Below are 22,065 nucleotides of genomic sequence, written 5' to 3'. Positions count from 1 at the left end.
CTGTGTTTACAGGGGCGGTTTGAAATACATGTGTGAAGGGTTTTGTCTAATTCCTTTTATTAAATATGACGATTATAGGAGTATTGCAGAAGGATGAGTAGGTGGAAAGAAAATAATGAACAAAAATGATAATAGTTTGATGTGACTAAAATGAAGATAAATACTTCAAAAGTTTGAATCAATTTGAGGGCTGAAGAATTGTTTATTTTGTTTAAACTTGCACTAAAAATAATAGAAAAATAATTGCTTTGAAAGAAAAAATAGATGTTTGGTAAGAGTTTGAAGTTTTTATGTTTTTTATACATGGATTAAGAACGATAGATGATCATTCAACCTACTTCAGTGTTAATATTGAACAAACATGTTAAATTTTTCATACTCAACTGACAGTTGAGTCCTACTTAACAATATTGTGTAAATTTTTGTTGCTGTTTGATTTAATAATAATTTTGTTTATTTATTTATTTTACTTTTATTTATATGTCTACTTTCGTTTAACTTGAATGAACGTGAATTTTGATTAACGTTTTATTAAGTTTTAAATTAAATTTTATTTAGTAGTCCCTTCAATATAAGTGTCTGGTAGTTGTTACGCTTAATATCAACTATATTTTATGAATTTTTAGCTGTAATACTTCAAGTGCATTTTAATTTTTTTGTTATCTTAGTTGTTCGTATTGGAGACCTAAAGGCAAAATGAAATATTACTTTAGTTATTTAAGTCACCCAAAAGTATTCGTTAAATTGTTCAACACAACGCAAATGTTATTCAAATTATCATTCTAACTGTAGCTCATCGTTTATTTGCAATATTTTTACACCGCTCAAGAATAAATGATGCAAACGCTACACGAGAAAGACAATCAACCTCATGCAATCCAATCGTAAAGCCTTCATAACTACCATCCCAGTTCGATTGGTGCTTCATCGGCTCATAAAACCATTCACCGGTGGCCATCGTCACTGTAGTCGTCGTCAACAGCATTTGAAGAACCAATTCCTCGTGTGGAGCAACTCCGGAAAAACCATCTAAAAACGGTCGTACACCAAACAGGGCTTTCGAACGATTTTACTACTTTCGAGTGGACAAATATTTCGATGGTTGAAAAGTCTCGTACAAAAAATGGCAAACCCGTTGTAGCCCAAAATCTTTACTTACGTTCGACGTTCCAAACACTGGATGATGCCATGCTCTGTAGTGCTCGTTCACTGCGTTCGCATCGAAAACGGCTTCGATTTGCTATCTTCATTTAAATGTAGATGAGCCACCGGTATGCAACGGCCTTTCCCATCGCACCCACCACTACAGTGCAGTGCATTTTCTCATCAACATCAACCCTGCAAACGCTCCGGCTTTCATACGCATCCAAATTGCATCCTTCCTTTGCGTTCATACGCTCATACACACACACACACGTATTAGCACCTTGTCCTACCTGTACCGGGAGTCAGGCTTTCCATTGTGGTCACAAGATCGGTTCCGGTAAAGCGTAACACACCGATATTCAACCGGACGGATGGTTTTCCGGCACCTGAGCTTTCTGGCTTCGCCTATTTGGTTGTGCGGGAGAGAATAAGTTGAGCTCACGAGTCCCAAACGTCACGGTGCGTCAGCATCATCGCCGGTGCAGCCGGGTAGGAAAACAGTAGTTTCGGAAAATTGGAAAACTCGTATTGATTATTTGCATAAATGATGAACCGAACTTCGAACTTCGAACCTGCATGCACCCGCCACCGCGGGTGGAGCAGTGAAAACAACCTGCCGGCGTAAAGCTCGAACGAGATGATCCACCGAAATGTGTGTACCATCGGACGGTGTATCCATTTTGCCGCCTACGGGGTTGCTACTTCAACGTTAGTTTTTGTCCCGTTTGAAAGTCGGCTTCAAACTTTATAATCAGTCTCGCAGAGCGCCATCTGCTGACAATTGCGGGGAAGCTGGATGACTCGTTTTATTACTAGTGTGGGGATAGTTTTCCAGAGAGAATATGGAGTAGGCTTTTTTTTTCTTTTGAGATAAAATCGAATTCTGAAGGACGGTGGACAACACAAAAGGGTTCTTGTGAACTTTTTGAATAGTGTCGATAAGCAACAGATAGTGAAGATATGCTTTGCTGTAGTTCATACGAATGGCACCATTGTTGACATCAGATTCAACGGAAAAGTACTCTCATCCGTTGAGTGATCTTTGTCGTCTTTCAACGAACGATATATTAGACAATAATAGAAGCAGAACTGGTGAGATTAAAATTAATCGATTCTTGAGTGGTAATCGATCGAAATGTTTAAATGATGTTTCAACCTAATTTGAAGAAATTTCGATACAAAATACTACCTGTATAAAAGCTGAAATTTAACTATTCTCCTGTGTGTTCTTGCGTGAATAAAAATACCTACACTTCATTCATCCGAAAACCTTCCAATCCGTTTGCCTGGTACCGATTGCCATGAAAACGCAAAGTGCATTACCAAACGTGTGGAGCACAAATTGCTTCGCGTCGATTTACATTGACGTATCCAAAACCTAGCCCGTCCCATCTCCGGAGACGTCGCCCAAAGACGCGACGAAACGATGTTCATCTACCTGCTGCAAGCCAAAGCCCCGCGTATTTACGATCATCACTTTCGCTTCATGTCACCTTCGAAAACAAATTCCAACCAGACATCAATCCACCGGGCTTAGCATACGGCAAAAAAAACGGGAACATCTCAACCCCCCACAAACACCCGAAATGCTCGAAAACAAAATGCTTCACAAAAATACCGCCAGCGGTGAATAAATATGGAATATGATTACCGGCCGGAGGGTGCCTTTCATCTGCGCCGTGCGCTTGTCAAGTGCCGTTTGCTTGCCGAGTGCTCTATGGGGAAGACACACGTTTTTTTTTTTTTGTTTCAATGTTTGTGCTACAACACACAAGCAAGTATGTGCCCCGATGCATCCGTACTGACAACGTGCAAGACGGTGCTTTCCACCTTACCAGGGCAGGGCAGATCGTTGCTGCGAATTTATGGTTGCAGATTTATGGTACAAAGTTTTCAATTCCCCTTTTTCAATTCTTTTTTCTACAAGTCCCATCCTTCGAGCTAGTGCAAAAATAGTGCACTGGTACTTGGAATCGAATGCTTACAGATCTTGCAGACCCATTGGCATCTGACGTGGAGTCGTCATGGGGGCAGGAACGGGTACCAAAAAAGACAAACTCTCAAATCACCTCTTTCGCTGTGCATCGCGGTGGTTCGAGAAGGATGACCTCGAGCTCACTTGTCATCTAGCGTTTGTCGTCTGTTTGAAAAAAGTACATTGAAAAATACCTTCTCCCCAGCCCAGCCCCCCCATTCGGTAAGTGATTTCCAATGCTGGGTTGGAAAATTGGTGAAAGCTTCCAGGCTTACCTGCGCGCTGCACGTGACTTGCAGTGGCAGTGGCTGCAAAAAAGAAACCCGGACTGGTTCTGAAAACAAAACCCAAAAAAAAACTCTAAGGTGCAGTAAATAAAAATGATGCATTTGATTCGATTTGGATTGAAAAAAGCTTAGTTTTGCGAGCGACGAGCAATTTTATATGAATATGTTTGATTTTGGGAGGTGGAGAGAGGTGAATTTCGATTTGCGTTGATCGCACTATGTTTGTGTTTAAAGAATTTTTAATATTTTTTGTTAGCTTAGTTTTGGTCCTGTTTCAATTTTACCGCAATTTTGTATTAAAACAAAATAAAAATACAACACAAACATAAATCGAAGGAGATATTAGCTTTGCATATTTTATTAAAAGTATAAGATGCATTAATTTAAAAGATTCACTAAACACGAGGTAATCTACTAAACTTGTAGGTTAGTACTAAAGATTCAAATCTAAAGTTTATCAATAAAAAGCATCAATGGTATCAGCATATTTTGAAAACAGAATTCAATAACATTCCTGAATTTAACTGTCACAAAGCGTCTACTATTTACGTTGCTCTGGTTCAAGTAGCTAGAAAAGTTTTTAAAACATTTTTTTCTCGAAATTTTAAGACTATTTTCATGAACCATTTACTACAATATGCTACGAAAAGTAAATTTTTCATTTGAAAACACAACAAAATTGCACATCCTTTCAAAAAACCATACATCTTCATTATGACGCTAGCTCCATCTGCTGCGAACTGCTATAAGCACTTTCCATGGTTCATATCTTCGCTAAAACTCTCTTCCTCTTTCGCCCATTCCCGCTCATCCTTTCAGTGATACCAAATCCTTCCAAACACCGACTGCTGAACCACGTGCCGAACGTGCACCCGAACCAAATCAAAACAATGAGGGGAAATCGGCCCAGCGCCGGCGCAGCTGCCACCATTCGACCGGCGAAAAGATCCACCAGCATCCGTTCGGGCCCCGTTCGGATCCTTCGAAGCAAAACCCGAAACCGAAACACACGCGCTCGCCCCGACGGCGGAACGCGCACTCGGAAGTTGACATCCGCTTCCGACGGCCAGTTGCATTCGGTGGTTCGCGTGAATCGGTCGCAGCACGTCCGTCGTTCGTCGTGTGTCGGCAATGTGTGTCTCCGCTTCCGGTTGAATCGAGAGGAACGTCGTCTTTGGGCTGAGTGATAGTGAATGGTTGGTTAGTTTGAAATTGGAATAAAACATCAATTAATTGATTTGTTGAGAAGATATTTCATCTTGAATTTGAGGTTTGATCACGTTAAAAGTCTGTGATTTTGTGTTTGCAATTGAAACAAGCTATCGAGAAGGAGAGTGTAAACATTCTAACCGTCCTAAAGCACTGTATCTCGTTGTTGATTGCACCTCTGCCCAAACATGCCGGGAAAGTGAGTGTAAAAAGTTGTGCAGCGTGCACGTGTTGTTTGTGCCACCACCACCACCACCACCACCACGTGAAGTGCATTAGGACCTCGAGAACCCATTCCAGCTGGGAGTGCAGCGGTGGCATTTCGAGTCCCACTGTGATGCCGTGTGCAGTAACATGGAAAAAGGTAAATCGACGTTCGACATACCACACCGTACCGAGTGTTGTGTGCACTCGCTTTTTCCACGTTCGCATTTCGAAGCTTTGTGTCGTGTGTGTCGGCTACAGCACTGACCTGGATTCAGATGATTCCGATTATTAATAAAAACCAGCAACATGACCGAGTGAGAAAACAGATCAAATGAAACTGGTTAAATGTGAAACTTTTCCCCAGAAAACAGGAAGTTATGCAAGCGAGTGAAACGCGAGAGAAGGGGTGAGAAAATGTAGCACAGAAAATGCCCCCCCTCCCCACCCTTCGTACCCGGAGAGCAACGGTCGAGCAAAACCACCACCACGGGCAGCAACAACGGAACGACCGTCCGGCATACCACAAAATCGTTAGTTGTGCGACAGTGGTCATAATTAATCATTATTATTGCCCCGTGTGTACCGGGTTTCCGGGAGAAGGGGGGGGGGGGGGATGATGACCGGCTCGGGGAAGGGTCAGGTCGGACCGAGGTTAATGCATACACACATACACACACCAGTCTTCGCCGGCTTAATACGCTCATAAAGCACACGCCACAGCACATCAAAGCCGCCGAGCGCACACAGATACGGCGAAAGTGTGAATTAAACGCTTGTTTTATGTTTACGCTCAGTGCGCTTTTGTGACTTGTTGTCCCGTGGGGAGCGAAGGGGGATGAGAGAGAGAGAGAGAGAGAGAGAGAGAGTGGGAGAGAGAGAGAGAGAGAGAGAGTGGGAGAGAGAGAGAGAGAGAAAGAGAGAGAGAGAGAGAGAGAAGTCATCCCAGGACGATAGAACTATGTCCTTCGATGCGCTTTCAAGCTGGGAGGAACGGCCCGGCACCGGAAAATGAGCGGAAAAACCTTCCCATGGTTTTCCGCTTTCCTTCTAATTGTGAGTACGGAGTGTTTGTGTCTGAGGAAGTTTGATGGGTAAAAGAATCAGCAGAGAGGACAAAAAGCAACGGAAAACTGTACTCGAAAGACTGATGAGTGGGAAAAGAAACGCAAAGAAACGTAAAAATAGATCGAAGAAAATAAGCACGGAAATGAAAAGCTAACAACCTTGCAGGAGGGGTGGGAAAAATGAAACGACTGGTAGGAAGATAGCCTGCCATGAGAGGGCAAGGAAAATTGGATAATTGATGAGCTCAATGAGAAAGTTTAACGAATTTTGGTGCTATCGCAACTGTGACGATCTTGCGTTGAGCTTTGTGGGTTTTCTTTTTTTTCACGCTCCCCATTTTTCCAACAAGATCTTAATTCTAGACCATGTTTGCCGGTCGGCGCTCCTGAGCTACTGAAATGCGCTAAATCAGTATGATTGCTTCCAGTTAGATTTTTTCATTGTTTTGATTCGAAGAAAAACGAAGCGTTAATTATCCCCCGGCCCGAAGGACACTCGAACAATGGCAGCAGATTTAGCCGTAGCATTTATCTTCCTTCAAGTGAGAAACAACTTCTCTGCCCTCCAAGCGGGTGGAAAACTTGAGGCAGCGTTTTTCCTTGCCTGACATCAAATTTGCATCGCAGAAAAGCGAAATGGGAAGGTGCATAAAAGGAGAAAAACGGGAAACAGTTCAGTTCGTTTTAAATGAACTAAATCGGAAGTGAGACCTCGGTTGGTTTGTTTTTTTGTCCACGTTCGGTTTTCCCTTTGATGCACCTTGCACCATAAATCGGAATGATAAATGGGTGGAAAAGTGAAAAAAAGGTAGAAAACTTTCAACGCCACCAAACAAACTTGTACAATTGAAGCTCAAACCGAGGAGTCACAGTAAATAATAGTAAACAAACCACGTTAATGAATGCCGCTGACAGACAGCACACCAAAGTGGCCCAGTTCTGTCACCCGTTAGGCGACCCCCGTGGACCCGAGGCGGTCTTTGACTGATGAAGAACGTTTGCATGCCGCTGGTTTCGCTATTTCCTATTGCCAACTCTTCATTTTGTAAGCCGTGTGGCCGTTTGCAAAGAAAGGGGTTTGCTTTGTCAGGTGTGTTGTTTCTATCTTTTTTTTTCTCTCTCTCTCTCTCTCGTTTCCTTTTCATTGTCTATTGGGTTTACTTTTTCATTTGTTATATTTTTGCCGATTTTGTTTTTTCTTTGTCCCTTTTCTTCGTCCTTCAGACACACGATCTTTCTACTTAAAAAGCGCCCCCCAAAAAATTCGCTCGTTTTGTCTACCTTTACTTTCCCACTCAGACAGGGGCATCGTTTTTTTCTGGTATGTTGCTGTCTTTTGTAAAGTTTTTCTTCACATTCCAGCTCTTTTTTTTGCTTCGATCTTAATTTTCATTTCAATGGGTCACCATCCGGTAACCAACCTCTTTCTTTCTTTTACTTGTTTGTTTTGTTTTCATTGTGTAGCTTCCGTTCTCTTTTTTTCTGTAGGTGCCCTGCTTGTTCAAAGTTTATTTTTCTATCAGGCTCTATCTCGTTAGGCAGCGGCATAGGTACTGTCGCCGCCGGCTAGCCACCCGGCGCTGACCGGTTCGACGGCTGTTTTTTGTGTGCGTGTGATCAGTTTACTTCGTCGTTCCATTTTCAGGGTTGAAAAGGTTGAATAGTATGCAGTTTTTTTTTGCTACCTTGTATGCCTCCCACTGTCTGTGTGAGTGTTGTGTTTGCCAGTTTTTGTTTTGCTATTCATTTTATCGTTTTGTGAAGGTGTTTTCGGATTTTTTAATCCTTCTTTTCATTAAAGTCACTCTTGGGGAAAAAAAGGAGACGAGAAAAATGTTTGTGTGTGTGTGTGGCCCCTTTTGACCCTCAAACTGACCACTCTTGAACGGTCTTGCTTTTGATTGAATTTTTGTACTCGGCAGACACTAGCAGACGCAGCGGGTGGTTTTAATTAAATTTTTAAAAATATGCCAAATATGGCTTGGTAGTTGAACGAGTTTGGGCGGATTCTGGAGTGAAGAGGACCATTTAATTTGACTTTACTTTTTTAAGACATACACTGTAATGTTAAAATAATGATTAATAAATTGTGTTCACAGTTGAAGTTAATTAAAATATTCTTCAAAAATATGTATTTTACCTACTTTATCCCTACAAGCTACTTTGAACACATTTGATATTTAATCAGCGTACTAAGAAGCCCCTTTTTAAGCTGCTGCTCCCTTTCAGGATCAATCAAGTGCCTTTCAAGTGGGTTTCCAGTGATCCACAACGGGGCACAAAATTGGCTCCCCACGCTACCGAAGAAGGTCAGCGGTTCATCTCATTTTACGCCTCTGTCCCCATTTACTGTGTGAGCGTGTGTGTGTGTGTACTTCCCTTTTGATACCTTTTACCTTTGCTGGCCACCAACGGTAGGAGCTGATCTGGACCAGCGTTTTCACCTCACTTCAGCACTGAATAATTAACCCTTTTGCCCATCGGTGCTGCACCAGCTGAACCCATTCCCATGTGGTACCTCTGGGCACCCCGAGGGAGGACACAGTACCTGCTGTCTATCTGCCACCCAACACCCCCGGCCAGGAGGATGGATTACAACCCAAAAAGGGCCGCCGTAGTAAAAACGGTGTCGAACGCTCGCCGACCGCTCGGTTGTCAATTTTTTGATGTTTTATGCTTATGAAATGATGTTGCCACCTGTCGGGATATTGAAGGTGGGCGCAACGACATCGTTCCAATTCGTTCCCTTTTTCTTTCCTCTTCTTGTTTTGTGCTGCCCTAGCCACTTTCATCTTCGTAAATCACGAAGGGACTAATCTAATTTTCCCTAAAGCAAATAAAAGGAATGGCTCATGAATTATTTACCGAAAACAAACGGCAGCTCCTCAGCTAAAGCAGGCCGGCGCTGGAATGAGAAAGGTTCGATGATGTTTGCCCCCTTACCATCTCCCTTCGCCCACAGGGGAGCACCGAAAGCGTCAATGGGTCATGGTGAAGTGTCAACTTTCGGGCCAACTATCCGGCCCAAGCCCGACGAAAAAGGGTTCGGACCACCATTAGCCAGCAAAGCAAAGAATTGTACTAACACCCACTCCCTCCTTGCGGTTGCTTTACGATGGCACGGTAATTTTCGAGTTTCGATACCCCTCTAGCCTACCCCCCGCTATAGTGAAGCTAGTGGCTGTTAGTTCTGATCAGATGGTTGGCTGGCTGGCTGGTTGACTGGCGTGCCTTGATCCTATAAGCGAATGTTATTAGCAAAAACAAAAACAAAAACGCCCCGTCCAAGTCCGACGTCCGAAACGCGCCCCGTCGTCGTTGAGCCGTCGAGAGATTGCCATCTTAATGGTGTCGTGAGCACGTCCGGCTCCGAAAAAAGGTTCACTTTCGTGCGTCGATATGTGGTGCCGTAATTGCGATAATAGGACCACATTTCGACCACATTAGCGGGCCCCGTTTTGGGGCTGGTTATTCGGTGGCGATGCTCGGATGCTTGGCCTGGGGATGTTCACTGTTGCACTGGTAATGCCGGGCCGGGCGAGAGCGGGCTGCTCCTTCAAAAGTGGGGATGAGATTAAAAGAAAGGCAAGTGAGCAGATTAGGTTAAGATGCAGCATTAACGGCGGAGTTTGTGGTTCGTTTTATCGGCCGAGAGTATAATGATTATTGTCCCATTAGCATTGATTTCATTGATTGGAGGTGAGATGGAGTTTGGTCTTTGATGCATTTAAGTACTCCAGCTAAGAGCTTGTACCGAAAGAGAAGGATCTTTGCAAGGCTTTAAGCCTTCCTTCAATTCCCATGGAATTCCCCAGTTTCATCGCTACAAACGCATTTCTTTGCCTTGCAACAACTTGTTGTGGGCGCTAGAACAAATTTCTTCCCACCTACCAAACGCTCCATCAAGCAAGGGGTTGATTATCCTCATGAAATATTAGTGCCACAAAACTCTGGCCGACCTTAACCGGCAGGAAAACTACTCAATTATGTGCGCTTCGGCTAGTTAGAGGCCGGTGTATGGTGAACGATGTTCCTGCGGCGAAGAGAGGCCGACATTTTACCCAACCAGCAAGTCGTCCGGCTAGCAAGAGGTTGCGGTTTTGGTCCGTCCCATTCCTCCGGTCATTATCCGTCCGTCCAGGGAAATAATTCTTTAATTTTCCTATTACTTATTTATGCTTGAAATTACTTCCTCTCGCCCTGGGTACGAACTGTGTGATGAGCGCAGTTTTCCCTTGGTAGGTAGCACCCCGTCCATCCCCGGGGGAAGGAAAGTGCTCAGTACAATCGTTTCGGGTGTTTTGCTTTTTCTAGCCAGTCTTTTGTCCATCGCACGGGGGTCGGTAGATACTGGAATATAAAAAGGAATAGTGGGAGTTGAGCGTAGAACAAAAAAAAAACAAAAACAACAACCAGAAAAAGAACATTGTTAGTGGTTTGGTTTTTGAAGGAACAGCACAACATAAACAGATCTCAGGCTCCCGTTTTGTGCCCGGAAGGATGAGTCACAAGAGTCTTTTAACGGAGACGTGGGGTTTACGTTTTCGAGCAGGTAGTGCTTCTCCGAATTCGAGTGCTCTTCTGGTTGGAGCAACTCTTGAGCTTGTTTTTTCTGAGAAGCATAAATACTTAAAACTGTTAGAGTATGCTTTTGCCATTAGGCGTTAGGGCGTAACCTATTTCATTAGCTTAATTTTACAATACAAACGCCATTGGATTGGGTAGGAATTGAAGTAAGGGATTGGGTTTTACCCGAAACATTGTTTTTCAGCTTTTCTAAGATTAATGTTTGACGACAATTGAACGGAAATCTACAAATGGGAATGCTTCACTTAATCTGTATGCAGAGGATAGGAGTGGATCTCAAGCTTTTTGAAGATAGAGGAGAGTTATCAGTAGTGATGTAATTTTTTGTCGTTATTAAATTGATAATTTTGAAACGAATTTTTGAAACGCTGCTTTGTTCTTTCATCTAAGCTTTTTCCATTTTTCTCAGTTTATAGTCTGAACAGTGGTGGATTTAACGGTACACGGACTGAGCGGCCGCAGGGGGGCCCGTCTATTTAGGGGCCCCGTGGATGATAATTCCAGCATATACAACAATGTGTACAGTAGTCTCATCGAGAACGTTTGTGCCCAATAGGGGCCCCATGGACGAAGAAACTCATACTTGGTGTTTGGTACATGGTGTCTAAAAATGATATCGAGCTGCGAGCTTTGCTTTTTTACTACATCGTTTCATAGACTTGAGAAAACGATCAAGTATAATTCGTAATTCGTTGTTAGGCAGTGTGTTAGATCGTCGTCAAGAAGTTGATCTGTTGTGATTTAGGCGTTACACTGGACTCTAGTTTAAATTTCCGTTTACACGTTGACAGCACTGATAACAAAGCATATAAGATGCTAGGTTTTATCTTTCCACAATTCCGATAATATAGACATGGGCCGGTCTGGTGGTACAGTCGTCAACTCGTACGACTTAACAACATGCCCGTCATGGGTTCAAGCCCCGAATAGACCGTGTTCCCATACGTAGGACTGACTATCCTGCTATGGTAACAATAAGTCATTGAAAGCCAAGGTCGCTTCACTAGTGGTTAGAGGCAGGCCTTGACCGGCAACGGTTGTTGTGCCAATGAAGAAGAAGTCATGTCTTAAGTCTTTGTTGTCGTTGTTTACTTGTCTTGTGCGCACGGGGGTGAAGTACTGCTCAGTACTTTGGTTCCCGAATTGCACTACGATGATTAACACAATAGAGGCAATAGAACGGAAGTTTACAAGACTTGCTTTACAATGCGACCAATTCAGAGGACTCACAACCATGCCAAGTTATCGCTCACGTTACTTTCTGCTTGGCCTACAGACACTCGAGCACCGTTTTAATGTAAACAAATGTGCATTTGTTCTTCATCTACGTGCCTTCGAGACCTCTTCGCTCTCGTAACTTGCTTGTTGATGAGAGCAGGCGTACTTTATATGGAATACAATGAGCCATTACTAGCTATGACAAGGCAATTCAGTACATGGTCTTATGACTTGGATTTTAATTTGTTAACGAGTTAACAAACAACGCATTTAAAGAGAATATTTTATTAATTTCACCGGACACCGGATTAAAGCAAATGTCGATCTCGAGAATCCCCCCTCCCCGCCAGCAAACCATTACGGTGAGTTTGCTTCAAAGCCAATTGTAATATTCTCCCCCCCCCCCCCCCCGCTCGACACCAACAGGGGGCCTCAAATCCTTTTACTGCTTAGGGCCCCGAACACTCTAAATCCTCCTGAAGTCTGAGTCTGAAATAAGTAATTATGTGTTCTTTGTGTTGCATTGTCAATTGTCAAGACTGATCTTCAGAACTGACTTTAAGTTTGACTAATGTTAGTCCAAACACTGATTTTAACATTAAATTAAATGAGTCGGAAAGCTTTCATGTGATATAAATGATTATAATTCATAAAACATTATAAACATTCCAGTAAAACAGACCATCATAATCAACGGTTTCAGTTGAAGTTTATTTAACTCTAATGACAATATTAAAACTTAGAATTTTTTGAAAAAGGTCAGATTGCTGATCAAATGGTTTAATGTTAGTTTGTAATTTATCTTGGATAATTTATTTGTTTCCTTTAAACATCGTTCAATCTTTTTAATTGATTTTTATCTTACTTAAATGACAGTATAATGCTTTGAACTACTTGTAAAAGCCCACACAACCTTACATTCTATCTGATTGTATTGTAAATTGTAATTTTATCCTTAAAAAGCTGTTTAGTGTTCTACAACCGCCAAGTTGTAGTTGGCATATTTGCCCTACTTCACCGTGGCAGGAGCAACATATAAAAATACATGATTGAAATAATCAATCGTCCATGCAAACAGCTCAACGAAAAAACCACTCAAACGTTCCCCTTCAACCCATTACCGTATCACCCTCGTTTCAATCGCTCTCGGTCCCGTGTACAACTTGTCTTTCATCGATGTTTAATCAAAACTTTTGCCCACTCCTTCTCGGTACTCACACTGCTCCCTCTCGATCGGTGCTCGATTAGCCGATCGGAACGTGAACAGATGGCCCAAAACTAACAAAATTCAATTAACGCAAACCGGACTAACTTTCCCGTCCAGACACGGTTGCCGGTGCGTGCAAACGGTTTCCGACCCGTTCAAATTCCTGTTAGTTTAGCATTTCGTATTCTGTGTGCGGTTAGCCTTCACGCGTGCGTTTTTTTCCTCCCATTTTGCTTTGTTGCATATGTTCAACCGGCAACCGACGCAGCTTCACGAACTTTATCGGTTCGATTGCTATCTGGCTGGGATGGAATGGTAGGTGGCCGACGGTGTTTGTCTACGTCAGCGCAAAGCTACTGCCCGTGAGTACGTCAGATAGAGCGGTGAACAACATTAGCATCATTAACCTTGATGAGAAAAAGGGTTTTATCATGCGGTGATGGAACGAGATTACTGTAATAAGAAAAATCAGTATTATTAAGACATTTCCCCAAGCGAAAGCTCTAAAAGCGAGGCTGTGAGTTGTAAAAATAGAGCTCATGTCATGCAATTGCATACTTTTAGGCGATTATTTCACATTTTTGGCGCTGAAGGTATGAAGGTAGAGATATCATTCAACTATTTAGTAGAATTAAAGCACAGATCAATTTCAAATTGAAATTTCTAGTAAATTAAACCTTTAATATATTTTGTTTAATATTCAAGATTCCCCTTAATGTATAAATTAACCAAGCAACAGAAGGCTCTCCCACTATCTCTTTTACTTTCCGATTTAAATTTCTGTCTTGCCTAAGGCAACGCCACAATCAATGGAGGCAATGTTTGTTACACGCATCCATCCTACTGAGCCAGTAAATTGAGCCTGTAAGTTAGATAGCGATTCTCCAAGGAGCACCTCCTAGAAGGCTTCTTTCCCTGACAATGTTGTGCAACATGCAGCAAAGACTACATCTTTCCCAACTCAACCGTCCGGAATTCGGAACTGCTTATGCTCCCGCAACGACGCAAGCACGAAGTATTGTTTTCAAAAGCATGTCACCTTCCCATCACCATCCCAACAGTGATGGACGACAGGAAGAAAACGAGGAGATATAACATACAAAAAAAAACCCCAGACACGCACACATAAATTCCTTTCCTATCGCTTCGCCATCCTTACGTAAATGTGACGTTATGGACAGGATTTGCTCGGCACGAGAGGAGGAAAAAGGTACGATCAACAAAACGAACAACAACAAAGAAAAAATCCATCTCACCCATGCTCTGCCACTTCAGATGAAAGCATTCCATTCCGTAAGAGATACAAGGTTAGCTTCGTAGCTTACCGGAAGCCACGTGTGGCTTCTTCGTACGAAAGTAAACAGCTCCTGCCGTTGCCTGTTTACGCAAACCTGACGACTCCTACCGTCAGTCAGTCCGAAGCAAGCGACGAACGAACTGCCGAACGGTCAAACAATCCGGTGCTTACCGTGCTGCCACCGAGGGATATTATCAAACAAAGCAACCGACAGCAGCAACAGCAGCAGCAGCAGTATCCGGGTCGAACGGGTTTGCGGTGTTGGGTCCTTTCCCTGGTGGGCCTTCTTGTTTGCATGTCGGCAATCTTCGACGTGCAAGGGACATCTAGCAAGCCAGTGAGAAATGTTCCATTGGATGTGTGAGGGTAAGCATTATTTACATAGTGCCATAGTTCCACCGCAGTGTGATCCTTTGCCGAGCACATTCCGGCAGCAACACTTTGGGGGGAAAGGGATGTATCCTTTGCTTAACCCCTGGGTAGCCACCGTATCAACTTTCTTGGAAGATGTGGCAAGTGTCTGGGGCGCTGGAGGTGGATAAAATTTGCGGAAGCTTTCCATCACCGGAACGGATTCCTGCCGCAACGCGCCCTCAATCTAAACCGCATGCCACCAGAACAGTCCGGCCCTCCGTCCGTCGGCTGCCGAATCATTCTAAATCTGATTATTCAAATGACACTGACACGATGCTGTCTGCCCGGTTTTCGCCAACCTGCTCGGGACTGTGCCGTCTCGGGGCTTTGCTCAGCTGACAATCGACACTTTGCTGGCGCTGGTGCTGATGGTGTCACTCAAGGAATATTGGGAAGCTTACTCGCGAAGAGAAAAAGCACCCAAGAAGCGAAGGGAGCCGAATCGTAAATTCTGATTTTCCGATGACATTGACACTAAGCGAGTTGAACGCGTTTCGGTGTCAGGGCAGGGTGGATCCACACATCCACACGTTTGCGGGAGCAAGTGACACCCGGGGATGTATCATAAGCAGTATTTGCTTTCCTTCGCGCGTAATGCTCCCAACATGGTGGGCAAGAATGTGGATCAGAATACTCACTCACACACACGCACACATTCGGTTACTACCGTGTGTGCGGGGAGTGTTTTGTACGTGAAAGATGATATAAATTACATTTAATCCCCTCCCGTGCGAGCAAGAGGCGGCTCAGAAAGGCGCCATACTGTAGCTGACAGTTGCCTGTCAGCGAAGGTGTGTATGTGATCGGGGAATCCTTTTTTTTCTCTTCAACTTCTCTCTTTCTGTGCCACTCAAAAACCATTTCAGCAAATGCAAGATGACGGCATGGATGGCACGGAGCACGGGGACATTGGATAACGAGAGGGATCGAATTGCGACGACTGTTGCCCGAATGCATTTGTGGTATGGTTGTTGCATAATTTTGAAGTGTACGAATTCGCCGCGAAAGCGTATCTTATTTCAATGGAAATGTGAGGTGAATGTGTTGCGCTGTCTGTGGCAGGTCATTTGCCGGAGTTGCGTGTCAACGAAGACGAAATACTTATTGAAAGGTGCTTGGGGTTTACAGTGTCTTTTTAGAAATTTTGCTGTAATGTTGGTTGCAATGAAAGCTTCTGTATGATTTTAATTACATATTTCTACTCAGAAACTATGAACTCCGGTCCCGTGGTACAATCCAAAACTCCATAATTATCCAAAACTGTGGATCGATCTCCCGTACGCAGGACTGACTTGTATCCTGCTATGCGTACACCAACAAGTCATAGATAGTCAAGCTCAATTAGTGGCTTAGGCAGACCTTGACAGACTAAGTTTGTTACACTACATACAGGGTTTCCCACCATTTATTGGTTGGTTCCTATCAATTTTTGGTGGGTTCCCATATTTTTTTGGCCGATTCCCAGAATTTTTTGGTCCAATTGCATTAATATCCAATCGGAAAATACCAATAATGTATGGGAACGAACCAAAAATCTATGGGATACGATAAAAAAATTGACTGACCAATAAATCGTGGGGAACCGTATAAGGAAACACTTTGAAATTGGAAAATGATGATTAAAAAGAAAATAAATACAATGCAGGAGACACACCTAAAACACACGAATCAGAGATAACGAAGGTTAAAATCCTACTAGAATTAAAATACGATACAAATTATTAATTTTTATTTCTTGTAACTCATATCAAAAATTTGCGCCTGAAAGTATACATTATCCCTAAGAAATGTACCATGTTAAGTTTTTCTAAGGAGATTGATTCCTCGATATTCTTCAAAAAACCTTTGCATTACACAATATTTCTGAAGATTTTTTGAAATTGGGCCGTAGTTTCACTGATTGAATGTTACTTACGCTACGGCATTTCCTTCGGTAGAGTGTGTTCAACAAATATGCACCAACCTTGACGTACCCACAAATACAACGCCATATCAACTTGCCGGCCAAAAAACATCCAATCATCCGTACCTTACACATACACTTATAGCACACCCATCCAACCGTAAACGGGCATCGAACGGGAGCATCGAAACGGCACAAGTACGGTCGACTTACTTGCGCTGTGATTGTTTACCAGTTTCGAACCATTGCATTTTCAAGCCCAGGCAAGCACTACACTCGAATGCAAATAAACCCACTAAAAGGGTAACGCTGAAAGTAAAAAGAAGAAAAAAAAATCAAGCTAGCAAATAAAAGCCAGAAATCGATTGATATCGAGTACAGGCTTATCGTTGCATCGACGGAGTGGGATGGAGTTGAAATCAGATTGATGAGATAGGGGAGTTTAACGGATATCGTTCTGTTATCAGTCCACACATTAATTAACAGGAAAGAGCTTTTTGTTTTGGCATGTCTGTTTGTTTTTCCTGCTAGTGAAAATTGAACGTAAAATTTCGAACAAAAACATTCACACAAAACAGATAAATGATTAATTACTTCAACGAGCCAAGCCTTTTTTGGATGCATTCGTACGAACAGCAGTTCCAGTAGCATTCATCAATGGCAATTATTGTTGCTCAAGCGATAAGTAATTGTATAAATACGGTTATCGAATGAAACAAAAAGCCTCACAAATTGCTTCGCACTGACATCGTATGGAGTCGTACTTTGATTTACTAACAATTCTCTTTAGATGCGGCAAGATTACATCCTATACTGTAGACACAACACGACCTGGTGCGATAAAAGTCATCAAAACTAGTATCTTTTAATTGCAGTAGATTATGACCTCGGATTAGCATGTAACAGGTCCATATTGTACGCACACACAGCCCTTTGAATTCTATCGAAAGTTAGCTTATGATAATCCACTGACACTGACACGAAACAAACCCCCGGTCAGGATCCTCGCCATCCTCCTCCTTATGGCGAGCTTCATTAATCAGTTCACCCTCCACGGCAGCGATGCGCACCCTTAACACACACGGGATGACGGGCAGTTTTCCTCCCTCTGATCACAGGACAGCATATATTTATTTATCGTGCACGAGCACTTTGCACTTTTGCGCCCTCGTATGTACACACACACACGCGGCAGCTCTTCTTCACGCTCGGTATGTCCAGCACGATCGGCACGATACGCGAACGGGGCTGTTGTTTATATTCAATTTGAGCGCTGAATTAAAGCAGACTGCAATTAGTGCTGTGCACCGTGCCGAGTGGGGTTGTTTGTGCACCAGCTAGGATGGTGGTGGTACACGGTGGTCGGATCATGTTAAATTGACTCGATGTTTGCCCCGACCGGTCCAGTCAACCGGTCGGTGGCTAGGCTCCCACCGGGAGTTCCCATAAACTCCCGTGTGCAACGAGATAACGAGCCCGCGTGCCTAGCGTGCGGGTTTACAAAGTGCATAAGCGGCACCTCAACTCATCCCATTCATCCTTTCCAAGTCCCAAGTGCAGGATACAAAGCCCCGGACCGCTGCTGACGGAGCAGATGCAATCATTAACCTCTAGCATCCTTTGCTGCCTGTCGAATATTGATGCACCAGCTCACGTCCACAGCAAGCCCCACCACCATCCTAGCCCACTGACCGGATTTTGAAGTGCAGTGCGAACAACGCCACGCCATTCCAGGCTGCATCCTTCCTTGCTCTCTCTCTCTGTACAAGCGGCGAATCTTGTTTTATTGCTCGTTAATTAATTTGCTCACTGCAAACCTTTCAACCCTTCGCGCTCGGAGTTTAATATTCTTCAACTCTTCTATCTCATTTGTTTTCTTTTTTTTGCACTTTCCACACACAGACGCACACAGATAGATCAGCACCACCATTTTCCGCTACGTGAGTGACGTGGTGGCAGGCGAACAAGAGCAATGAAAATGCAGTGAACACGGCACGAGCACGTGCACGGGCGCGTTTTGTGCGCGAATTCAATTCGCCAAAGTGGTGGGCCAACCAACGGTGCAAAAGGAACGTAGCAGCAAAAAAAAAAAAAAACATTCAAAAAGCAGAAAGCGGAAAATTCACGAGTGCAGGAAAAATTGCTGTGCTGTCAGAGTTCGGTGCCACTTTGACCGCGAGAGGGCCCCAAAAAAGCGTCAAGGGGAGCGTGCAGTGTGTAAATAATTAAAAACGATAAATGACAATTTGAAAATAATTACGCGCTGCATTACGTGAGTGCGAGTGTGTGTGTGTTTGTGCCCACTTTTAACCGGACCGGTGAAAGTGTATGTGTGCTTTTAATGCTAGTGTGTGCTGTGTGCAAAAAAAAAAAGATTGTCTGTGCGAGCAAATTTGAAGTTGGTTTAAAAGCTTAAACCTTGCGTGCACAAACACACAAAGCATAATCCGGGATGGAAGCATAAAAGGGTCCGCAGCAGCAGCATCATCAAACACGGAGATGATAGAGTGGAGGGGTAACATGTTTGCACCACCGGGCAGTTACCGCTGTGTACACGTATTAAAACATTAATCAACCTTAAATCTTTTACGGACGTGAGAGTGTGCGTGTGTATGGGTGTGAGTGCAGTTGTGAAGTGTGTGAAGTTAAGTGAAGTGCATGCAGAATCGGTTGAGAATGTGAAAAGTGATTCCACTGATTGAATGGTATTTGAAAGTGGAAATAATTTGATCACGAAAAGAAAGGAATGTAAATAATTAATGTTAAAAAATAAATAAATGCAAAACGAGCAAACAAAAGTGTAAAAGAGAATATTATTAACAAAACAAATGTAGAAGAAATGAATTAACTATACAAAAAAGAGGTAAAACCAAGTAGCAAAACTAAAACAAATACCCAATTGAGATGATAACGGAGATGAAAAAGTCACATAAAATACATTGCATGAGGTGAAAAATCAGTTTCCAAAAAAGAAAGTGTATTACAAAAATAGCTGGAAAGTGAAATACAAGTGAAGAAAAAACACACACACACATACTCGCCCACTCAAAAACCATCCATCAACGGGCTTTAGGAGCGAAAGGCTTTGCTGCACCTGATCCGGTGATGCGCATCGAGCCGCAGCTGATTGGCAGCAGCGTAAAAATGGATTCTCGGAAGGCCTGGCGGTGCTTTCTGCTGATCCGTGCCGGATCGATATTTTTAATCGGAATCATCATTTTCCTCCCAGGTAGGTTGGTGTGTTAGTGTCTGTGTCTGTATGTTAATTTAACTTTTGAGGTCCAGCGAGAGTTGCGTTAAAGTTAAGTTGCCATTTGCCAGTTCATGGGATGAGCTGCTGTTGCTGCTGCTGACGTGGTGCAAAGTTGCCGAGCCATAATGATTTGTTGAAAAACAGGGCTGCTTTTTTTCGTTCCTCTTCCACTGGTCTCGACTAACACAAGCCCTTGTAATAGGAATTAAATTGCAAATGAAAACTGACGTCTGGTGGTCGGATGGAGCCGGTACGAATTAAATTAACTCTTTGGAAGTAATCAATTTTAGTTGCTGGAATGTTGTAATGAAATCTCTGATTGCTTCAAACCATAGAGGGCACGTCCCCGGTGCGATCACTTCTCGATAATTACGGCAACACAATCAAAGGCTCATAAAATGTCTAATTCTCCTTGCTATCTCTCTCTCTCCCTCTCTTTGTAATGCCTCGAAAATGGGGGGTGTTTTGATTTTATGAACATAAATTATTCCAAAAACTTCACCTTTACCCCTTTGCTGCTCACACACAATTCCTGTTCAGCAAGATTCCTACCTGCTTCCTGCAAAGCAAAGCCACTCCAGATGGTTGCTTTCGTAGACGTTCCACTGATTTGCTTTCGTTTACATTGCTGGCTGGCTGCTGGCCAGGAAAGAGGGGTCAGGAAGATGAGTTTAAACGAGTGTGCTAGCTCCACCAACAGGTATCCGTTGTCGTGCGGCACTCTTGTAGAGTGTGGGATAGAATCTCAGCCAGACAAGTGCTGCCGTCTGCAGTGGGGATGCTTTCACTTCCCGTCTTACACACGGGCTAACAAGGATAACCGAGATAAGACACCAGTCATCTGACCTGTTCCTAGAAAGAACGCAAACATTCCTTGCCGTACCGCAAACGTACGGAGGAGAAAGCTTTTCCGCTCTTTTGCACCGACCATGCAGCCAGTGCTCGAGACGTGCCGGTGAAAGATTAGAAACGAGCTAACCCGGCTGCAAAGGCAAAAAACGGGAGCAAAAAGACTCTCCCCAGCATGACTGTTGGCTATTTCCTGGACCAGGGTTTTTCCATCATGGCTATTTATGAAAAGTGGTCAGAAGAGTCAGCAGTGAGTGTTTAGGAACGGCTAGCAGTGCATTGATAGGAAGAAAGCAAAGCCACAGCGTCTACGGTGTGGTAGGTCAAAGAATAACACGGCACCATGGGAAGGGGAGCAGTTTTAACCACCATCAACTCTTGCTTCCCACGCTGCCTCATTGATTTGCCCCACCATCGGCTCGCTTCTGCCCGAACAAATTGCTTCTGCTGTGTGTAAATCAAATGTAAATAACATTTTCAAAAGGATTCTGTTTGTTTCAAGTTTTATTTACTTGGCCAATTTTCCAACCCGGGCCCAGCACCATTTGGAGAGTTTGGCCGGAACGTTGACGGGTTGGCTTGCCTCCGAAGGCAATAGCATCCGGTGAGATTTGAACTGAGGAGATGAAGTGCTATTGTACCAACACCCACGGAGGGGTTTGCGCGGAGAAATCGATAGTGTAGGTAAGGATGCATTTGCATTTTCACATTGCAACGCAACGCTACAACGTGATGTGTTTTGGTTCGCCAGGGAGTTGTGGGAGGAAAAAAGCAGTCTCTCTGCAGCCCTTCAGCAACTTCAATGGATCTAATCAGGAGCAAAAATTGAACCTGAGCTGTTTTAAAGCAAATGTTTGTGCATGCATTGCACTTGGGTATGCATGATAAGCAGTTGAAGAAACATCAATAACGTATGCTATAAAGTGTGCAACGAGTTGTTGAATCATTGGAACCAATGGGCTGTCGTAGGAAACACGCTGTTTAGTATGTTGTTCCTGACTTTTACTAGCATTTTTTTATCCTTTTTCCATTATGAGAGAAAATTACATCTTGGAGATCATTGCTTTGCCTGTGCTTACATCAAACCATTTTATTAAACATTTGTTAAAATCGAAGAGGACGATGAGATTCTTGATTGAAATCACGATTGAAGCCTTACAATATTTCTTTTAAAAGGTTACTATTTTAAATATGTTGAAGCTTCATGTCGCTTCCACAAAAATATTCAAATTAATAATTTTATGATTCGGTTGGTCCCAATTTTATATTTTTATTACTTTAACACGATTTGAAACAACATAATAAACTAAAATCGATGATAGCGAATCGATGCCTTGTGATTGGAATCTCGGCATCATCTACCCCATGTACAAGAAGGGAGACAGATTGGACTGCAACAACTACGTCCAACAACCGCACGTCGAAGAGATAGTCGGAAACAATCATAGA

General features: G+C 43.2%; 1 protein-coding gene across 4 annotated transcripts in view; it reads left to right on the top strand.

The window, feature by feature from the left end:
* The first annotated feature begins 4,456 nt into the window (after nt 1–4,456).
* LOC1280231 (uncharacterized) overlaps nt 4,457–22,065 on the top strand; it is a 102,774-nt gene continuing 85,165 nt past the window's right edge. Inside the window, exons 1-2 of one of the 4 annotated variants that reach the window (XM_061657521.1) lie at nt 4,457–4,604; nt 18,417–19,743. In XM_061657521.1, coding sequence (XP_061513505.1) covers nt 19,620–19,743 — 124 coding nt within the window. In that variant the 5' untranslated portion in view covers nt 4,457–4,604; nt 18,417–19,619. Of the gene's footprint in view, nt 4,982–5,005; nt 5,139–18,416; nt 19,744–22,065 lie in introns of those variants that run through there. The other 3 variants (XM_061657523.1, XM_061657520.1, XM_061657524.1) reach the window with 3 other exon arrangements.

The sequence above is a fragment of the Anopheles gambiae genome, chromosome 3 (assembly GCF_943734735.2).
Source record: "Anopheles gambiae chromosome 3, idAnoGambNW_F1_1, whole genome shotgun sequence".
Lineage (NCBI taxonomy): Eukaryota > Metazoa > Arthropoda > Insecta > Diptera > Culicidae > Anopheles > Anopheles gambiae.
Note: the sequence above shows the minus strand (reverse complement) of the source record. Positions and strands in the feature narration are given on the sequence as shown.